At 41.6% G+C, this 19,003-nt stretch overlaps 1 protein-coding gene across 3 annotated transcripts in view; it reads right to left on the bottom strand.

Moving 5' to 3' along the window:
• The window catches only part of LOC110569393 (zinc finger protein 722-like), a 79,772-nt gene that overhangs the window by 24,483 nt on the left and 36,286 nt on the right, over nt 1–19,003 (bottom strand). For all 3 annotated transcript variants that reach the window (XM_064362702.1, XM_064362704.1, XM_064362703.1), the window contains 4 exons: nt 16,695–16,735; nt 16,417–16,504; nt 12,998–13,093; nt 12,157–12,219 (listed from right to left, as the gene is read on the bottom strand). In XM_064362702.1, coding sequence (XP_064218772.1) covers nt 12,157–12,219; nt 12,998–13,015 — 81 coding nt within the window. In that variant the 5' untranslated portion in view covers nt 13,016–13,093; nt 16,417–16,504; nt 16,695–16,735. The remainder of the gene's footprint in view (nt 1–12,156; nt 12,220–12,997; nt 13,094–16,416; nt 16,505–16,694; nt 16,736–19,003) is intronic.

Genomic DNA, 19,003 nt, shown 5'->3' with positions numbered 1-19,003 from the left:
TCCGAAAAACACCAATTTTAACATGATTTCAGGTATTTAACACAATAGACAAATAGTTGGTGAATAAAGTCAGGTAGCTCATAAATTTGAAAATAAAAACAGAAATGTACACGTGTCAAAAACCCAATATTCAGTGCCGCTGTAAGATACAGACACTCTTGTGCAATCAAAGTAGAAGAGAATGTACAAAATACCTAAGCATTCACTCTGGATTCTGGAAATCCAATTCTATGACTATGCCATGCAAAAGACCTTTACAAACATTAAGAAAATATTTAAAGGTTCATTCGCTGTGGTTTTATTGTCATAGCAAAATACAGAAAGGGCAACTATACTCATTTATAGGGCAAAGGGTGAACAGTCCCATGCCACAATCATATTAGAACACTCAGCAGCCAGGAAGATGAAGGAGTAAAGGCCTCTGTGTGCCTTAATGGAGGCTTGGTCATGGTATATTGTAAAGGGCTGTGTCTGTTAAAGAATGTACTTATCATGAGAAACGTATTAGTCTCTACCCCAGCAAGCTCAATTCCTGAGATTCTAAGCAAACTTATCTTTTTCTCCTTTCTAAAACAAACCTGAAGTTCAATTTTCCTTTCAGAGCACAGACCAACCAGAAACCAAGGTGTGCTTTCAGACAGGGGTGGGCATTGAGGGAAGGCTGCCCTTACATCGACAAGAACCTGCATGCTTTTCCATGCAAGCAGAAGCCAGCTCAAAACATCTACTTACTGAGTGAGTCTCCACATACACTAAGCCCTGCTGCACATCTGGGCCTCCTCCACTAAGCTTGGCAGCTCATGGTTGAGATATTTATGCCCAGGTGGATGTTACAGAACAGCCTTATTTTCTGACTCCTACCTGAAGTGCCATGATTACAGATGTGAGCCACCATGCCTGACCTAAATTAAGGCAGTTATTTTATTTTTTCTAATTTTTTTTTTCTTAGATGGAGTGCCTCAGCCTCCAGAGTAGCTGGGACTACAGGCATATGCCACCACATTCAGCTAATTTTTGTATTTTTAGTAGATATGGGGTGTCACCATATTGGCCAGGCTGGTCTTGAACTCTTGACCTCTAGTGATCCACCCCTCTTGGCCTCTCAATGTGCTAGGATTACAGGCATGAGCCACGGAGCCCAGCCCAATTGAGTCTTTTTTTAAAAAAAAGAGAATGCATAAATTTTTTTTATAGTTGCAGTAGAGTTTAAAATACTTTTATCTTGAGCTTTATAGGAAGAAAAAAAGTAATTAACAATAGAAAAGAGGCCAGGTGTGATGGCTCATGCCTGTAATTCTAGCACTATGGGAGGCCAAGGCAGGTAGATCACCCACAGTCAACCTGGCCAACATGGTTAAACCCATTTCTACTACAAAAATATGAAAAAAAAAAAAAAAAAATTACCCACCCACTCGGAAGGCAGATGCAGTAGATTTTCTTAAACCTGCAAGGCAAAGGTTGCAGTGAGCCAAGATCACACTGCTGCACTCCAGCCTGGGCTACAGGGCAGGACTTTATCCCCCAACAAAAAAGAATAGTAAAGAGCCAGGCATGGTGTACACTTGCAGTCCCAGCTACTCAGGAGTTTAAGGTGAGAGGATGGCTTGAGCCTAGGAGTTCAAAACCAGCCTGGACAACATAGTAAGATTCCCATTTTAAAAAGCAATACACACAAAAATTAAAAAGATACAGATATTCCCTCATTAAGCACAATGGAGAGGGGAAAAGCCCAGCTGGGGGGGCTCAAGGTTGAGCTCTGCTGGTTTCCAAGCCCCAGGCAGCAATTTTACTTCTGAGTCTGCCTCCTCATCTGTGAAATGGAATATTTCTGGCACCTTCCCCAGAAGCTGAGTGAGCACTGTGAGCCAGCCATACCCTGGGAGGCCCTGAGCCAGCCTGACTGAAGCAAGTGCTGGACCCACATGAGCGCTGATGACACCCCTGATGGCACAGGGAGAACAGAGCAAGAGCCTCATAAGCACTGTGTGGAAAGACAATGATGATGGCCAAACCCAGTGACAATGATAATGGCCAAACCCAGTGGTGGCATCATGTGTGGAGGAATGAAGCCCATGGCCCACTTACGGGGCCTAGGACATCAAGAGGCAGCTGTGAGTTCATGAGGACCAACTGAACTTTGTTTCCAGAGAGCAAACCATTGATGTGTAAGACACTTTGAAGTATCTCATCAAAATTTGCCTTTTCTTCCACCAAGTAGGAAATAGTCATAGTAAGTAAGAGAGTGTGCCAGTGTGAGTGTCCAGACCGAGCTGTGACCCAAAGCCGAGTGAAAATGGCCATAGACTCATCATCGCCCTAGGCTAAAAGGACACGATAATCTAAGAACAGTCTCAAGCCCCTTGGTTTTCTGAAGAAAACAGCACCCTGGCAACCTCAGATCTGGGAGCCATAGTCCTCAGAAGGGAGGCACTGGCCTGGATCTTGCTCTCCATCCCAGTTACTATCCAAGTGGGGCAGAGGCCTGGCACCAAGGCAGTATCTCTGCAGGGAGACAAAGATTACTCCCACATGCCTCTTAGGAGCCCACTTGTTCCAGAAAGCCAAAAGCATGAGATGTTAGTGCTTAAGCAAATAATTTTCAAAATCAACTTTAAATACAGAAAGGTCTCAGTTTCTAACAGTAAATAAATTAATACGTAAATAGGAAAAGCTCCTCAGAAACAGAAAAAAAGGTGAATGACTTACAATGCAGAGTTGCAGCTCCTGCCATCCTGAAAGACACAGCACAGGCAGCGTGTAAAAAGAGACCATGAGTGAGTGGGCTCAAGGTAACAACTTCCAGTCTGTTCTGCCCTCCAAAATAAACAAGGCCCATGACAAGTGGGAGTGAGGGAGAGCAGACCTCTCACTACCTGCTTGGCCACACAGTGGAGCTACTGTGAGCATTAAGAAAACATGCTCCACAAGTGTCCATCTACAGATAAATGCATAAGCAAAGTGAGGTAGATCCAGGCAGTGGAATATCATTCAGCCACAAAAAGGAAGTGAGTTCTGACATATGCTACAACATGGACAAACTCGGAGGACAACATGCAAAGTAAAATAAGCCACACACACACACACATACACACACACACACTAAAAAAATACTGTATGAGACTGGCACGGTGGCTTACACCTGTAATCCCAGCACTTTGGGAGGCCAAGAAGGCAGGACTGCTTGAGGCCAAGAGTTTGAGCTTGACCTGAGCAACATGGTGACACCCATTCTCTAAAAATATAAAACAACAAACAGGTCAGTCACAGTGGCTCATGCCTGTACTTGCAGCACTTTTAGAGGTGAAGTTGAGCATATCACTTGATGTCAGGAATTTGACACCAGCATGACCAATATGGTGAAACTCCATGTCTACTAAAAATACATAAATTAGCCAGGTGTGTTGGTGCATGCCTCTAATCACAGCCACTAGGGAGGATGAGGCAGAGGAATCTCCTGAACCTGAGAGGTACAGGTTGCAATGAGACAAGATTGTGACATTGCACTCTAGCCTGGGTGACAGAGTGAGACCCCATCTCAAAAAAAAAAAAAAAAAAAAACTGCATGGCTTCACTGATAGGAGGTCCCCAGACTGGGAAATCTATTAAGACAGAAAAAAAAAAATGGTGAGTGCCAAGGGTTGGGGAAGTAGGGGTGTTCAGGTACAAGTGTCAGTTTGGGAAGAAGACAAATTTCTGAAAGTGAATGGTGGTGATGGCTGTACAATGTGAATGTACTTAACATTCCTGAACTGCACACTTAGAGATGGTTAATATGGTAAATTTTATGTGATGTGTCTTTTAACCACAATAAAAAAAGTTTAATTTTTTTAAGAAGAAAAAAAGGTAGCGTCCTCATCACTGGCAGACACTGGATGACCTCACAACTGTAAATGCTGAGAAACTGAGTGTTCCAAGGTGTGCTTTGGGTGCCTGGGATTCTCTCCCGGCCATCAGACTTGGTGACTCAGCTCTGAGAGAAGCCCAGGAATGTTTACAGCAGAAAAAAACACTTGGCCCTTCAAGCTTGTTCTTTCTGACTGTGGCTGTAGATGGAATGCAGAATCTCTCTTTACCATAGTCCACCCAAATTACAACACCTGGTCCCTTGCTCCCTGACTGCTCTTTGTAAAGTCCTCAGGCCTCTCAGTCTTAGCTCTTCCAGTGAGGCCTGGACATAACCCCTGCTGAAAAAGAGTCATCACATTTTCAGGAATAAGATTTTTTGGACACCATTTCCTATGACAAAGCAGCTCTCTTTCAAAGTCTGCATGATGTCACTAACTGACAGGAAGAAACCCTTCACCATGGTAATTGCCACTGGCAAAGTTCTAAATTACAGAGGTGATTTCACAACCCCTCAGTGACATGATGTCTCATCATGAACTCTTTCTGCACAGACACCCCCACTCAGCCCTGGACCTTTCCAAGAAAGGGAACAAACCAACCATGTAAACACAGGATGAAAGTGCTTGGGGTAGGGGAGGTAGGTCTGCCTGTATTTGGTAGCAAGTGTTATTAATGTCAGGATTTAAGCCACATAAAAGTGAGGAAATGTGACAGTCCTCTGAAAATAAAGGGAGTGTAAATAGGTCTCACATTATCCAAGGAGACCACGCTCACTTCCTTTAGAAGAAATTTTGTACTTAGAAGAAGACAGCCCTCATTTTTTTTTTCTTCTGGAAGCAGTGGCACATCTTTCCAGCCACAACATCCTCTAATTTAAAAATAACACTTGTGCTGCGAGAAGTTTTTCACAAAGCAATCAGAACATTAGGAAAAAAAAAGAACGGTAACATGCAAAGTGGCTGAAAATAAATGAAAAAACAAGGAACATATTTGGGGGTCCACATGCTTGCAAGCTCTCACCACTTTCTCTTCTATTCTGAATAACCAACACAAGCAGAAAAAAACACAGAACGTGACCTAAAAATGCAAGATTCAAACTGCAGCCTTTTTAAGAATCCAGCTTGACACTTAGCTAACTGTCCCAGTAGGCAACTCCCAATTACAGTGAAAAGCAACAACCTTTTCAAAAGATGTTCATTCAAGCAGGCTAGATGGCTCATTCTTGTAATCCCAACACTTTGGGAGGCCGAGGAGAAAGGATCACTTGAGAAAAGGAATTTGAGACCTGCATGGCCCACATGGTGAAACCCCATCTCCAATAAAAATACAAAAAAATTAGCCAGGTGTGGTGGCACATGCCTGCACTTCCAAATGCTTGGGAGGCTAAGGGAAAAGAATTGCTTGAACCAAGGAGGGGTAGGTTAAAATAAGCTGAGATCGTGCCACTGTACTCCAGCCTGGGTGACACAGCTTACTTTAAAATTATTAAAAGTAGCACATACTAGAGATGGGATCCAAGATGACCAAATTGTAACAGCTCTGGAGTGCAGCTCCCAGCGAGAAGGCAGAGGATGAGTGATCACCACATTTCCAAATGAGTTTTTCCTACCCATAGACCAGGAGATTCCCTGGCTGAAAAGCAACACGAGTTTCCAGCATGGCTGTCTCAGCTGGCACAGCAGGTCTCCACACAAAAACTCACAGAAATCTTGGCAGCCATTTCAACTGGTGCCTGGAATGACTAAGAGACAGTCATCCATTCAGCTGAAAAAAAGGGGGCTGAAACAGGGAGCCAGGTGATCTACCTTGGTGGGTCCACCCCCACAAAGACCAGCAATCTGAAATGCTCTGGATTGAAAGTTTCACAGCAAGCACAGCAGGACCCGGGATGGTCCAACTCTGCGGTGGGAAGGACGTCCACCATTACCGAGGCAGTCCACCATGACCTAGGCAGTCTGCCATTACCAGGGCAATCTGCCATTACTGCAGCAGTCCACCATTACAGAGGCAGTCTGCCATTACTGAGGGAGTCCACCATTACTGAGGCAGACCTACATTACCAAGGGAGTTCTAACTATACCTCTATAAACAAAACCTCAAGGAAGTTCACATAGCAACTGGTCAGAGCCCATGGCAGCTCAGCAATGCCTCTGCTGGCAGACTATGACTAGGCTACCTCCTTGGTTGGCAGGGCATCTCTGAACAAAGGCAGCAGCACATCAGGAATGTATAAATAAAGCCCCACCCTCCCAGGATGGAGCACCTAGGAAGAAAAGGTAGTTATGAGTTACACTGCATCAGACTCAAATGTACCTGTCCAGCAGCTCTGAACAGAACAACAGAGCTCACAGCTCAGCACTTGAGCTCCTAAAAGGGACAGACTGTCTCCTCAAGCAGCTTCCCGACCCCTGTGTATCCATAGAGACACCTCATAAAGGAGAGCTCAGGCTGACATCAGGCAGGTATCCTTCTGGGACAAAGATAACAGAAGAAACTGGCAGCAACCCTTACTATTCTGCAGCCACCACAGGTGATCCCCAGGCAAAGAGTCTGGAGGGGATCTGCAGCAGGCCTGCAGCAGAGGGGCCTGACTGTTAAAAGGAAAACTAAAAATCAGAAAGAAATAACTTCATCATCAACAAAAAGGACATCCACTCAGACATCCCTTCTGAAATTCACCAACTACAAAGACCACAGGTATATAAATCCACAAAGATGGGAAGAAACCAGTGCAAAAAGGATGAAAACACTCAAAACCAGAATGCCTCTCATCCTCCAAGGGATCACAACTCCTCACCAGCAAGGGAACAAAGCTGGATGGAGAATGAGTCTGATGAATTGACAGAAACAGGCTTCGGAAAGTGGGTAATAACAAACTTCTCTGAGCTACAAGAACATGCTGTAACCCACTGCAAAGAAACTAAGAACCTTGAAAAAATATTTCACAAAATGCTAACAAAAATAAACAGCTTAGAGGAGAATACAAATGAATTGATGGAGGTGAAAAACACAACACGAGAACTTCGTGAAGCATACACAAGTTACAGTAGCCGAATCAACCAAGCAGAAGAAAGGATATCAGAGACTGAAGATCAACTCAATGAAATAAAATGAGAAATCAAGATTACAGGAAAAAAAGTAAAAATAAATAAACAAAGCCTCCAAGAAATATGGGATTATGTGAAAAGACCAAATCTACATTTGATAGGTGTACCTCAATGTGACAGAGAGAATGAATCCAAGCTGGAAATCACTCTTCAGCATTTTATCCAGGAGAACTTCCCCAACATAGCAAGGCAGGCCAATAATCAAGTCCAGGAAACACAGAGAAAACCACAAAGATATCCCTCAAGAAGAGCAACCCCAAGGCACATAATTGTCAGATTAACCAGGGTTGAAATGAAGGAAAAAATGCAAAGGGCAGACAGAGAGAAAGGTCGGGTTACCCACAAAGGGAAGCACATCAGACTCATGACAAATCTCTCAGTAGAAACCCTACAGGCCAGAAGAGAGTGGGGGCCAATATTCAACAACCTTAAAGAAAAGAACTTTCAACCTAGAATTTCATATCTGGGCAAACTAAGCTTCATAAGCGAAGGAGAAATAAAATCCTTTATGAACAAGCAATTGCTGAGAGATTTCATCACCAACAGGCCTGCCTTACAAGAGCTCCTGAAAGAAGCACTAAACATAGAAAGGAACACAAAGCACCAGCCACTCCAAAAACATACCAAATGTTAAAGAGCATGGACACAATGAAGAAAGTCCATCAACTAATGGGCAAAACAACCAGATAGCATCAAAAGGGCAGGATCGAATTCACACATAACAATATTAACCTTAAATACAAATGGGCTAAATGCCCCAATCAAATGACACAAACTGGCAAATTGGATAAAAAGTCAAAACCTATCAGTGTGCTGTATCCAGAAAACCCATCCCATGTTCAAGGATACACATAGGTTCAAAATAAAGGGATAGAGGAAGATTTAACAAGCAAATGGAGAGCAAAAAAAAAAAAAAAAAAAAAAAGCAGGAGTTGCAATCCCAGTCTCTGATAAAATAGACTATAAAGCAACAAAGATCAAGAGAAAAAGAAGGTCATTACATAATGCTAAAAGGATCAATGCAGCAAGAAGAGCTAACAATCCTAAATATATACACACCCAATACAGGAGAACCCAGATACATAAAGCAAGTTATTAAAGACCTACGAAGAGACTTAGACTCCCACACAATAATAGTGGGAGACTTTAACACCGCATTGTCAATATTAGACAGATCAACAAGACAGAAAATTAACAAGGATATCCAGGACTTGAACTCACACCTGGACCAAGCAAAACTAATAGACATTTACAGAACTCTCCACCCCAAAGCCACAGAATATACATTCTTCTCAGCACCACATCACACCTACTCTAAAATTGACCACATAATGGGAAATAAATCACTCCTCGGCAAATGAAAAAGAACAGATATCATAACAAACAGTCTCTGAGACCACAGTGCAATCAAATTGGAACTCAGGATTAAGAAACTCAGAACCGCACAACTACATTGAAACTGAACAACTGCCTCTTGAATGCTGACTGGATAAACAATGAAATGAAAGCAGAAATAAAGATGTTTTTCAAAACCAATGAGAATGAAGACACATGTACCAGAATCTCTTGGATACATTTAAAGCAGTGTCGAGAGGAAAATTTATACCAATAAATGCCCACATGGGAAGCAAGGAAAGATCTAAAATCGACACCCTATCATCAAAATTGAAAGAGCTAGAGTAGCAAGATCAAAAAAACTCAAAAGCTAGCAAAAGACAAGAAATAACTAAGATCAGAACAGAACTGAAGATATAGAGACACAAAAACCCTTCAAAACAATCAATAAATCCAGAGGCTGGTTTTTTGAAAAGATGAACAAAATAGACAGACTGCTAGCCAGATTAATAAAAAAGAAAAGAGAGAAGAATCAAACAGATGCAATACAAAATGATAAAGGGGATATCACCACCGATTCCACAGAAATACAAACTACCATCAGAGATTACTCACAATTCTATCCATTTAAACCAGTAAACCTGAAAGAAATGGATAAATCCCCGGACACTTGTACCTTCCCAAGCCTAAATCAGGAAGAAGTCAAAACACTAAATAGACCAATAACAAGGGCTGAAGTTGAGGCAGCAATTAATAGCCTACCAACCAAAAAAAATCCAGGTTCAGATGGGTTTACAGCTGAATTCTACCAGACATACAATCCTTGGGATTCGCCCTCTTTTTGGATTGTTTGGAATAGTTTCAGAAGGAGTTGTACCACCTCCTCTTTGATACCAAAGCCTGGCAGAGATTCAATGAGAAAAGAAAACTTCAGGCCAATATCCTTGATGAACATAGATGCAAAAATCTTCAATAAAATACTGGCAAACCAATTGCAACAGGACATCAAAAACCTTATCCATCAGGATCAAGTAGGCTTCACCCTGGGGATGCAAGACTGGTTCAACATATGCAAGTCTATAAACGTAATTCACCACATAAACAGAACCAAAGACAAAAACCTCATGGTTATCTCAATTGATGCAGAGAAGGCCTTTGACAAAATTCAACAGCCCTTTATGCTAAAAACCCTCAATGAACTAGGTATTGATGAGATGTATCTCAAAATAATAAAAGATATTTATGACAAACCCACAGCCAATATCATACTGAATGGGCAAAAACTGGAAGTATTCCCTTTGAAATGTGGCACTAGACAAGGATGCCTCTCTCATCACTCCTATTTGATATAGTATTGGAAGTTCTGGCCAGAGAAATCAGGCAAGAAAAAGAAATAAAGGGTATTTAATCAGGAAAGGAGGAAGTCAAATTGTTTCTATTTGCAGATGACATGATTGTATATTTAGAAGACCCCATGGTCTCAGCCCAAAATCTCCTGAAACTGATAAGCAACTTCAACAAAGTCTCAGGATACAAAAATCAGTGGGCAGAAATCACAAGGATTCCTATACAGTAATAACAGACTTAAAGAGAGCCAAATCAAGAATGAACTGTCATTCACAATTGCTACAAAGAGAATAAAATACCTAGGAATACAACTAACAAAGGATGTGAAGGACTTCTTCAAACAGAATTACAAACCACTGCTCAAGGAAATAAGAGAGGACACAAAGAGATGGGAAAAAATTCTACATTCATGGTTAGAAAGAATCAATAATGTGAAAATGGCCATACTGCCCTAAGTAATTTATAGATTCAACACTATCCTCATCCAGCTACCTATGACCCTTTTCATAGAACTGGAAAATAAACACTTCATATGAAACCAGAAGAGACTCACATAGCCAAGACAATCCTAAGCAAAAAGAACAAAGATATCCATCTTTGCCCTTTAAATAGTTTTAAGTCAACATTACGCTATCTGACTTAAAACTACACTACAAGCCTACAGTAATCAAAACTGCAGGGTATTGGTACCAAATCAGAGATATAGGCCAATGGAACAGAACAGAGGCCTTGGAGGCAATGCCACACATCTACAACCATCTGATCTTTGACAAACCTGACCAAAACAAGCAATGGGGAAAGGATTCCATGTTTAATAAATGGTGTTGGGAAAACTGGCTAGCACTGTGCAGAAAGCAGAAACTGGACCCCTTCATGACACCTTACACTAAAATTGACTACAGATGGATTAAAGACTTAAACATAAGATCTAACACCATAAAAACCCTAGAAGAAAACTTGGCAAAACCATAGAAGAAAACTTGGCAAAACCATCCAGGACGTAGGCATAGGCAAGGACTTCATGACTAAAACACCAAAAGCATTGGCAACAAAAGCCAAAATCCACAAATGGGATTTAATTAAACTCCAGAGCTTCTGCACAGCAAAGAAACAATTGTTAGAGTGAATCAGCAACCAACAGAATGGGAAAAAATTTTTGCAATCTACCCATCTGACAAAGAGCTAATATCCAGAATCTACAAAGGACTAATACAGATATACAAGAAAAAAACAAACAAGCCCATTCAAAAGTGGGCAAAGGATATGAACAGACACTTTACAAAAGAAGACATATATGAGACCAACAACCATATGAAAAAATTCTCATCATCACTAGTTATTAGAGAAATGCGAATCAAAACCACATTGAGATACCATCTCATGCCAGTTAGAATGGCGATCATTAAAAAATCTGGAGACAACAGATGCTGGAGAGGATGTGGAGAAATAGGAACACTTTTACACTGTTGGTGGGAGTGTAAATTAGTTCAACCATTGTGGAAGACAGTGTGGTGATTCCTCAAGGACCTAGAAATAGAAATTCCATTTGACCCACCAATCTCATTACTGGGTATATATCCAAAGGATTATAAATCATTCTATTATAAAGACACATGCACATGTATGTTCATTGTGGCAATATTTACAATAGCAAAGACCTGGAACCAACCCAAATGCCCATTAATGATAGACTGAACAAAGAAAATGTGGTACATATACACCATGGAATACTATGCAGCCATAAAAATATGATGAGTTTGTGTCCTTTCTAGGGACTTGGATAAATCTGGAAACCATCATTCTCAGCAAACTGACACAAGAACAGAAAATCAAACAGGGCATGTTCTCCATTATACATAGGTGTTGAACAATGAGAACACATGGACACAGGGAGGGGTGTATCACACACTGGGGTCTGGGGGGGTGGAACTAGGGGAGGGACAGCAGGGGGTAGGGAGTTTGGGAGGAATAACATGGGGAGAAATGCCAGATATAGGTGATGGGGATGGAGGCAGCAAACCACATTGCCATGTATGTACCTATGCAACAATCCTGCATATTCTGCACATGTACCCCAGAACCTAAAGTGCAATAATATATGTATGTGTGTATGTATATATATATATATACACACACACACATATATATATGAAAGTTAGACCATAGACCTTGTGAAAAACAAGGTACATAGACTTGTTATGAGAGTAAATAAAAAAAAAAAAGCACATACTATTCACAACAGTCAAAAGGGTGGACAGAACCTACATGTTCATTTGTAGATGAATAAAGAAGTGATGCATCCCCATAATGAAATATAATTCAGACACAGAAAGGTGACAAAAAAGAACAGAAAAAAAATATTCATCTGAAGAGGTGTTTCATCCACATTCTGTGGCCACTCACACTGAGACAGAAGAGGGGACACAATCATTCTATAAAGTGCTCAGAACAATGTCAAACTAGAAGAATTCCAGAACAATTCTTTCTGGAAGACAGCCAAGAAGCTGTCCTGGTCACTTACCCTAACAGCCCAGTGGGCCTCTGCTGAGGCTGGTATGACCATCAGAGGATTGCTGGTGCCATCCTGAGAAGAAAGAGAAACATTCCTTTGTGGCTGGGTTAGAATTAAATCATAGGAGGGTGGGTTTGATGAAAAGAATACACATTTCAAAGTGCTTGCAAAAAAAAGAACACTCAAAAAGTTAAACAGAATTACTACATGATCCAGCAATTCCACTGCTAGGTATTAAGTTAAAAACCAGTGATTTTAACTAAAAGAATTAAAAACAGGTGTTAAAATGAATACTCATGGCACATACTATTTATAACAGTCAAAACAGTGGGCAGAACCTACATGTTCAGGTAGATAAATAGATAAGTAAGTGGTCTATCCCCAGAATGGAATATGATTCAGCAACATGAATGAACATGATTCAGAAGGACTGATCCATGCTGAAATGTGGATGAACCCTGAAAACACAATGCTGAGGGAGAGAAGCCAGACACAAAAGGCCATGTTATATGATTCCATTGATATGAAATGTCCAAGACAAGCAATCCATTGACAGAAATAAAATTAGTGGTTGCCAGAGACTGGGACAGGGGAATCAGAGTGGTGATTTAATGCAGATGGAGTCTCATTTTGAGGTAATAAAAATGTTCTGGAAATAGAGGTCATAATTGTACAAAATTATGTATGCAGTAAATGCCACTGAATAGTTCACTTTAAAATTATTAATTCTCTATTATGTGAATTTCACTGAAATAAAAAGGGAGGACTAGAGAAAACACGGAGATATACACACACATGCACATACACACATGCTATTAGAAGAAAGAACTTGATGGACTTGGACACTCACAAACTGAGGCGGTGGCATGCTCAAATTCAGATTGCTCAAGGTAACTTTGTGGCCACTCTGTGCACAGCCCACCAGTCTCAGTGCAACACAAGAACCCTGCAAGTCCAAAGGAAAGAAAGGAGTAAGCAGCACCATATTGCCACTGATGGCAGGGGGAGCTGTCTCCAACAGCGGGCTTTAGGGAAAGAGGAGGTCCACTTCAACAATGAAGGCTACACAAAAGCCCCCAGGAGAGTTGGGCTGAACTGGACTCACCTTGGGGACACTGTTTAAATGAATAGAATAAAATGCACTTGGCTCATTGCATCTGGAACTCTGTAAAATTTCAGATGCAGGTATTTTCCAAATATTATGAGTTCACAATATTTAGGAAAGGTTAGATTGTATAAAGCAGCAAAATTACATGCTTAAGGTGACAATTGAGGAAACAAATGTGCTGAATTTTTGTTTGTTCCTTCTAAAGATGGAATCTCACTGTGTTACCAAGGCCCATGCACAGTGGCAACATCATGGCTCACTGTAGACTCAAACTCTGGTGTTCAAGTGAATCTCCTGACTCAGTCTCAAATTTATGTCCTCCTGCCTTAGCTTCCTGAGTAGCTAGGATTACAAGTGTGAGCCACTGAACCAAGCTATGTGTTGAATTTTTTAAAAAAAGCAATCTGCAATAAACACAGTTGGCTAAAAATTTATATCTGCAGTTCCCCACTATCCCCTCAGCCTTGCTAAACAGAGCATCCCCTGCTCACCTCCAGCAGACTGACATGGACTCCAGTCCCCACATGGGACAAAGAACCTGAACTTGACCATCAGCTGCCTCCACTTTGAACCAAGAACCTCCCACACCATAGGCTCAGGGGACTTGATGCATCATCATTTTTTTAAATTAATTAACTGGACTAGAAACATGAATAGTTTAAAGCTATAAATAAATACAGTTAAGAGTTTTTAAAATGTCTTCAAAATGTTAAGTGCTAAAATCAGTCTCTCAGAAGCACTTGCAGAGTGTAGAGGACCATACTGGGGTGTTGAGGAAGGGGGAATTTAATTCCTGTAAGGCCTGAGAAAAGAAAATAATTAATACATAGATACTTTTAAAAAAAGAAATGAGAAAAGAAAATGGTTGGCCAGGCACGTTGACTCATGTCTGTAATCCCGGCACTTTGGGAGGCTAAGGTGGGTAGATCACGAGGTCAGAAGCTTAAGATGAGCCTGGCCAAAATGGTAAGAACCCGTCTCTACTAAAAATAAAAAGAGAAATTATTGGAGCATGGTGGTAGGTGCCTGTAATCCCAGCTACTCAGGAGGCTGAGGCAGAGAATTGCTTGAACCCGGGAGGCAGACAGTAAGCCAAGATCGTGCCACTACACTCCAGCATGGGTGACAGAGTGAGACTTCAACTCAAAAAAGAAAAAATGGTTATGGGGAACTATATTAAACAAAGTCAAGTCAAATTTCTTTTCCACAGGAATTCTCAGAATACTTAACTTGTAGTAGTGACACTGAGAGCAGTGGTTCATGTCTGTAATCCCAGCACTTAGGGAGGCTGAGATGGGAGGACCACTTGAGCCTAGGAGTTCAACATTATCCTTGGCAATATAGTGAGACCTCATCTCTACAAAAAATAATAAAATATTAGCCAAGAGTGGCAGTAAATGCCTGAGCCCAGCTACATAGGAAGCAGAGGCAGGAGGACCTCTTGAGCCCAGAAGGTAGAGTCTACAGTAAGCCTTAATTGTGCCACTGCACTCCAGCAGAGGGATCAGAACAAGGCTCAAAAAAATTAAAAAAAGAAAAAACATACAAATGTGCACCATGAATCTCAAAGAAGTGAGGTACAAGTAAAGGTGCCTTCCTCAAAGGCTGGATTACGAGCCATGGCATAGCACAAACAAGGTCCCTTCCAACAAAACAGCCATCTACAACCACCTAAAATTACAGTTACAGACTATGTAAATTACAATTACAGACTATGTATCCCTCATTTGAAATGCTTGGGATCAGAAGAATTTCAGATTTGAAATTTTTTAATACCTGCATTATACATACCAATTGAGCATCACTAATTTACAAATCCAAAATCCAAAATGCTCCAAAGAGGATTTACTTTGAATGTCATGCCCTCATTCAAAAAGTTAAAAGATTTTGAAGTATTTGAATTTTGGAGTTTTGGATTTAGGATGTTCAATCTTAAATTTCTTTTATAGAAAATTCTTGAAACAACAAAATTATCATAATGGAAAACAGACCAGTCAGTGCTTGCCAGGAGTTAGTGAAGGTATGACTGTGAAAGGGGCAGGAGAAGGGCAATGATCTGGGCAAGAAACAGTTCTGTGTCTGGATTGTGGTGGTGGTTACACAAATCTATGCAAATGTCAAAATTTCATAGAACTACACACACACCCACACACACAAAAAAAACTGTATATAGAACTGCTCAACTCTGACTAAGGCTTTTAGTGTTACACTGATGTCTACTTTCTGGCTCTGATCACTGTGCTGTTGTTAACCAAGATGCCATCAATAGGGAGAGCTGGAGAAAGATACGCAGAAACTCTTTAAGCTACTCATGCAACTTCCATGAGAGACTAAGGTTGTTTCAAAACAAAAAGTCTGGACAACACTTTAATCACATGTAAGATTACAAAATACTAAAAGATACTCTAGCCATGAAAGATGACTCCAAGTGTTTAAAAGATGTTTATTTTAAAATAAAACTTCCCGTGTTAAGTTTGATAGTTGTGCTCCTGCCTAGTAATACTTGACAGCAGAGGAACATGGAAGGAGGCACAGAGGTCACCCAGCCTGGGGGCTCTGCCCAGCCCCTCCACTTGCTCTGTGCACACATATATATACCTGTTTGTCCAAGAACCCTTTACCTTCTGGGTCAGCCAAGTCCTGTATCAGCAGAAACAAAATGCTCAAAAGCGTGACTGCTAATCTTTGCCCATGTGTTAACAAAAACAAGAGCTACCACCACCACACCACCAGCCTTGCAAACCAAGGGCCTTGTGGGGCAGGAGTGACTGTTTCAAAGTTGCTCTGCAGATGATAAGGTCAATTTAGAGCAGGTGAATGATCTGTCCAGGGGCACACAACCAGTCAGTGGCAGGGCCCAGAGCACATCAAGGTGTACTCAGCCCCCAACCGTGTTTATGACATCCTTATTTCTTCAACAAACATCTACAAGCTATCAAGAACCCAAAAGTTTTCAGGTCTCTTGTCTGCTACCCAAGTGGTGAGGGCTACCACCTGGGCATTTGTGTCCAACAATTACAGCCTGAGAGGTCTGCAGTTACCAGGCCAATCACTAAAAGGCCTGGCACCCTAGAAAAGAATCTGCACAGGCTGGCTCTGACCTGCCAGGCAGAGCTGTGAAGGAGACCACAGAAAAGAAACTTCCAGTTATCTTCACCTACCTTCCTGAGGATAATGTCTGAAAGGCCAGACTTCTTTCAAAAGTGCAGCTTCACTTGCCCCCACTCTCCCTGCACATGTCAGATCAACCTGAGATTGGAGAGCAAAAAGCGAGATAACTGTTCAGCAAATGCAGCAGCAGGTGAAGCAGAACCCACCATGCTGAGTGGCTGGTGATAGAGAAAAGGACAAAGGCCACTCAGCTGGGCTTCTTCTCTGTACTGTGCTTTCCAGCTCAGTCACTCTCTAGTTCAATCTAAAAGACTTCAGTTAAACTTACCTGCTTGTAATAAGTTCATACAATAATTTTTCAGTGGGAATCTGTAAACAAAAACACAGATATTGGTCAAAACCAAACATACCCAGTTGGGAGAAAAAAGGTTAACCCCTCAATTTTGTCATGACCAACATATATGATGACAGTTAAGAGTCAAAACGTATGTATTTTAAACCTCTGAACAGAGAACTCAGATTATATTCAGACACAGAAATTATTAAGCTTAATTGATTTGGAAAACATAAACTTAATTTTCTTCAGTAAATCATAATTCTAGGGCAAACAATAGTCACCCAGAAAACAGCAACAGCAGAAGCCCAGCATCAATTTCCAATAACTGAACAAAGAGATTTCATCTCCTTCGAGAGCTCAGAGAGAAAAGACACTCTACCCTCTGAGATCGGTCTCTGGTTCCAGAATCAGAAGAGGAGTTTCCATGCATCATCATGCATCACCGGGCACACAAGCTTGTGACTGTTTTCTTTGCCCTGGGTCTGGTTCTCACACATCTCATCCCTCCTTCTCCAGCTACTGGAGTGGTCAGACAGGCACACAAGCCCCCACCCAGAGAGAGCTGGCCAGTGATCACTCCCACCATGGCAAGAAGAAAGTACAAAGTCCTAAGCTTGGCACTAAAGACATTCTACTTTCTGGCCCCTCAAAGCCCCAAAACATAGCTGTTTGGAGAAGGTCAATGACTCATCTAGGATCACACAGCTAATTAGGGCCACAAGAGGCCATACCTGGATCCAATCTGGCCAGCAGCCAAGTCTACACACCTCTCACCATTTCCTGACCTCAATCAGGCATCTCCTAGGGGAAAGGAGAGGTATCTAGATAAATGTGTCAACACAGCGGGCAATTAAGCAGCTACTAACATGCTGACTCTAAAGGCTTAAATGTATTGGTGTTTTACTGAATGAGGTAAAAAAAAAACAAAATTAGCACATGACCAGGCATGGTGGCTTACACCTGTAATCTCAGTGCTTTGGAAGGCCAAGGCAGATGGATCACCTGAGGTCTGTAATTTGAGACCAGCCTGGACAACTTGGTGAAACTCCATCTCTACTAAAAATACAAAAATTATCTGGGTGCAGTGGCATGTGCCTGTAATCCCAGCTACTTGAGAGGCTAAGGCAGGAAAATCTCTTCGACCTGGGAGGCAGTGGTTGCAGTGAACCAAGATCATGCCACTGCATTCCAGCATGGGAGACAAAGCGAGGCTCTGCCGATTTAAGAAGTGACAAAAGCCAGGTGTGGTGGCTCATGCCTGTAATCCCAACACTTTGGGATGCCAAAGTGGGCAGATCACGAGGTCAGATCGAGACCCTCCTGGCTAACATGGTGAAACCCGCTCTCTACTAAAAATACAAAAAATTAGCCAGGCATAGTGGCATGCTTCTGTAGTCCAGGCTGCTTGGGAGTCTGAGGCAGGAGAATCACTTGAACCCAGGAGGCAGAGGTTGCAGTGAGCCAAGACTGTGCCACTGCATTCCAGCCTGGGTGACAGAATGAGACTCAGTCTCAAAAAAATAAATATTAAAAAAAATAAGTGATAAAAGTGAAGAATGCACAGTTACTCGTAGTTATACAGAATGGGTGTGTAAACAGCTAAAGAAAATACAATTGGTAAGGAAAAACAGTACTGTCTGAGGGACAGGATTACAGTGTTTTTTCAACAAATTCCTGGACTGCTGTTGTATGACTTCTCACACTGAACAAAATCGGGGTGCATAGGCTCCTTCCAGTTATAGTCACTAGATATGCATCAATATGCACCCAACACTTGCATACTCTTGTATTGCAAAGGGTTATTCCAATTAAGAATAAGGCCCGGATTACAGTCAGCTTCTCTGTGGAGGATGCCAACACCTGTGAACATAAAAAGAACTAAAAGTACAGAGATCAATGCTAAGACAGAGTGAAAATAGAAGAAAAATAGAATAAAGATCTGAAAGGGGAGAGGAGAAAGTCAGAACAAAAAGGAAAAGAAAAAAGAAAAAACACTAGAACAATTTGAAAAAGAAAGAAAATCCAGAGGTTAAGAAGTCATCATTTTAAAAAAGACAAAAACAACAAAGAAAAGAATTAGGAGGTAAGTGTATACCAACAGCGGCCCCCAACTGGCTGTCCCACTCATGCTGGGAGGCCTGTGACACTGTCTCTGTGGGAGTGGTACAGGAAGTACCCAGAGGGGCCATTGCTCTGAGCTTCTTACAATCTCATTAGATGATGGTGTCCAGCCATCATAACTGTGTCAATTTCTGGGTTCAAACTCTAGCTTGCTACCACAATGTTTTCCCAGACCAATA

Source organism: Aotus nancymaae, unplaced genomic scaffold (assembly GCF_030222135.1).
Source record: "Aotus nancymaae isolate 86718 unplaced genomic scaffold, 86718_ANA_hifiasm-v0.15.2.pri h1tg000049l, whole genome shotgun sequence".
NCBI lineage: Eukaryota > Metazoa > Chordata > Mammalia > Primates > Aotidae > Aotus > Aotus nancymaae.
This window is presented reverse-complemented; position numbering and strand designations above follow the sequence as displayed.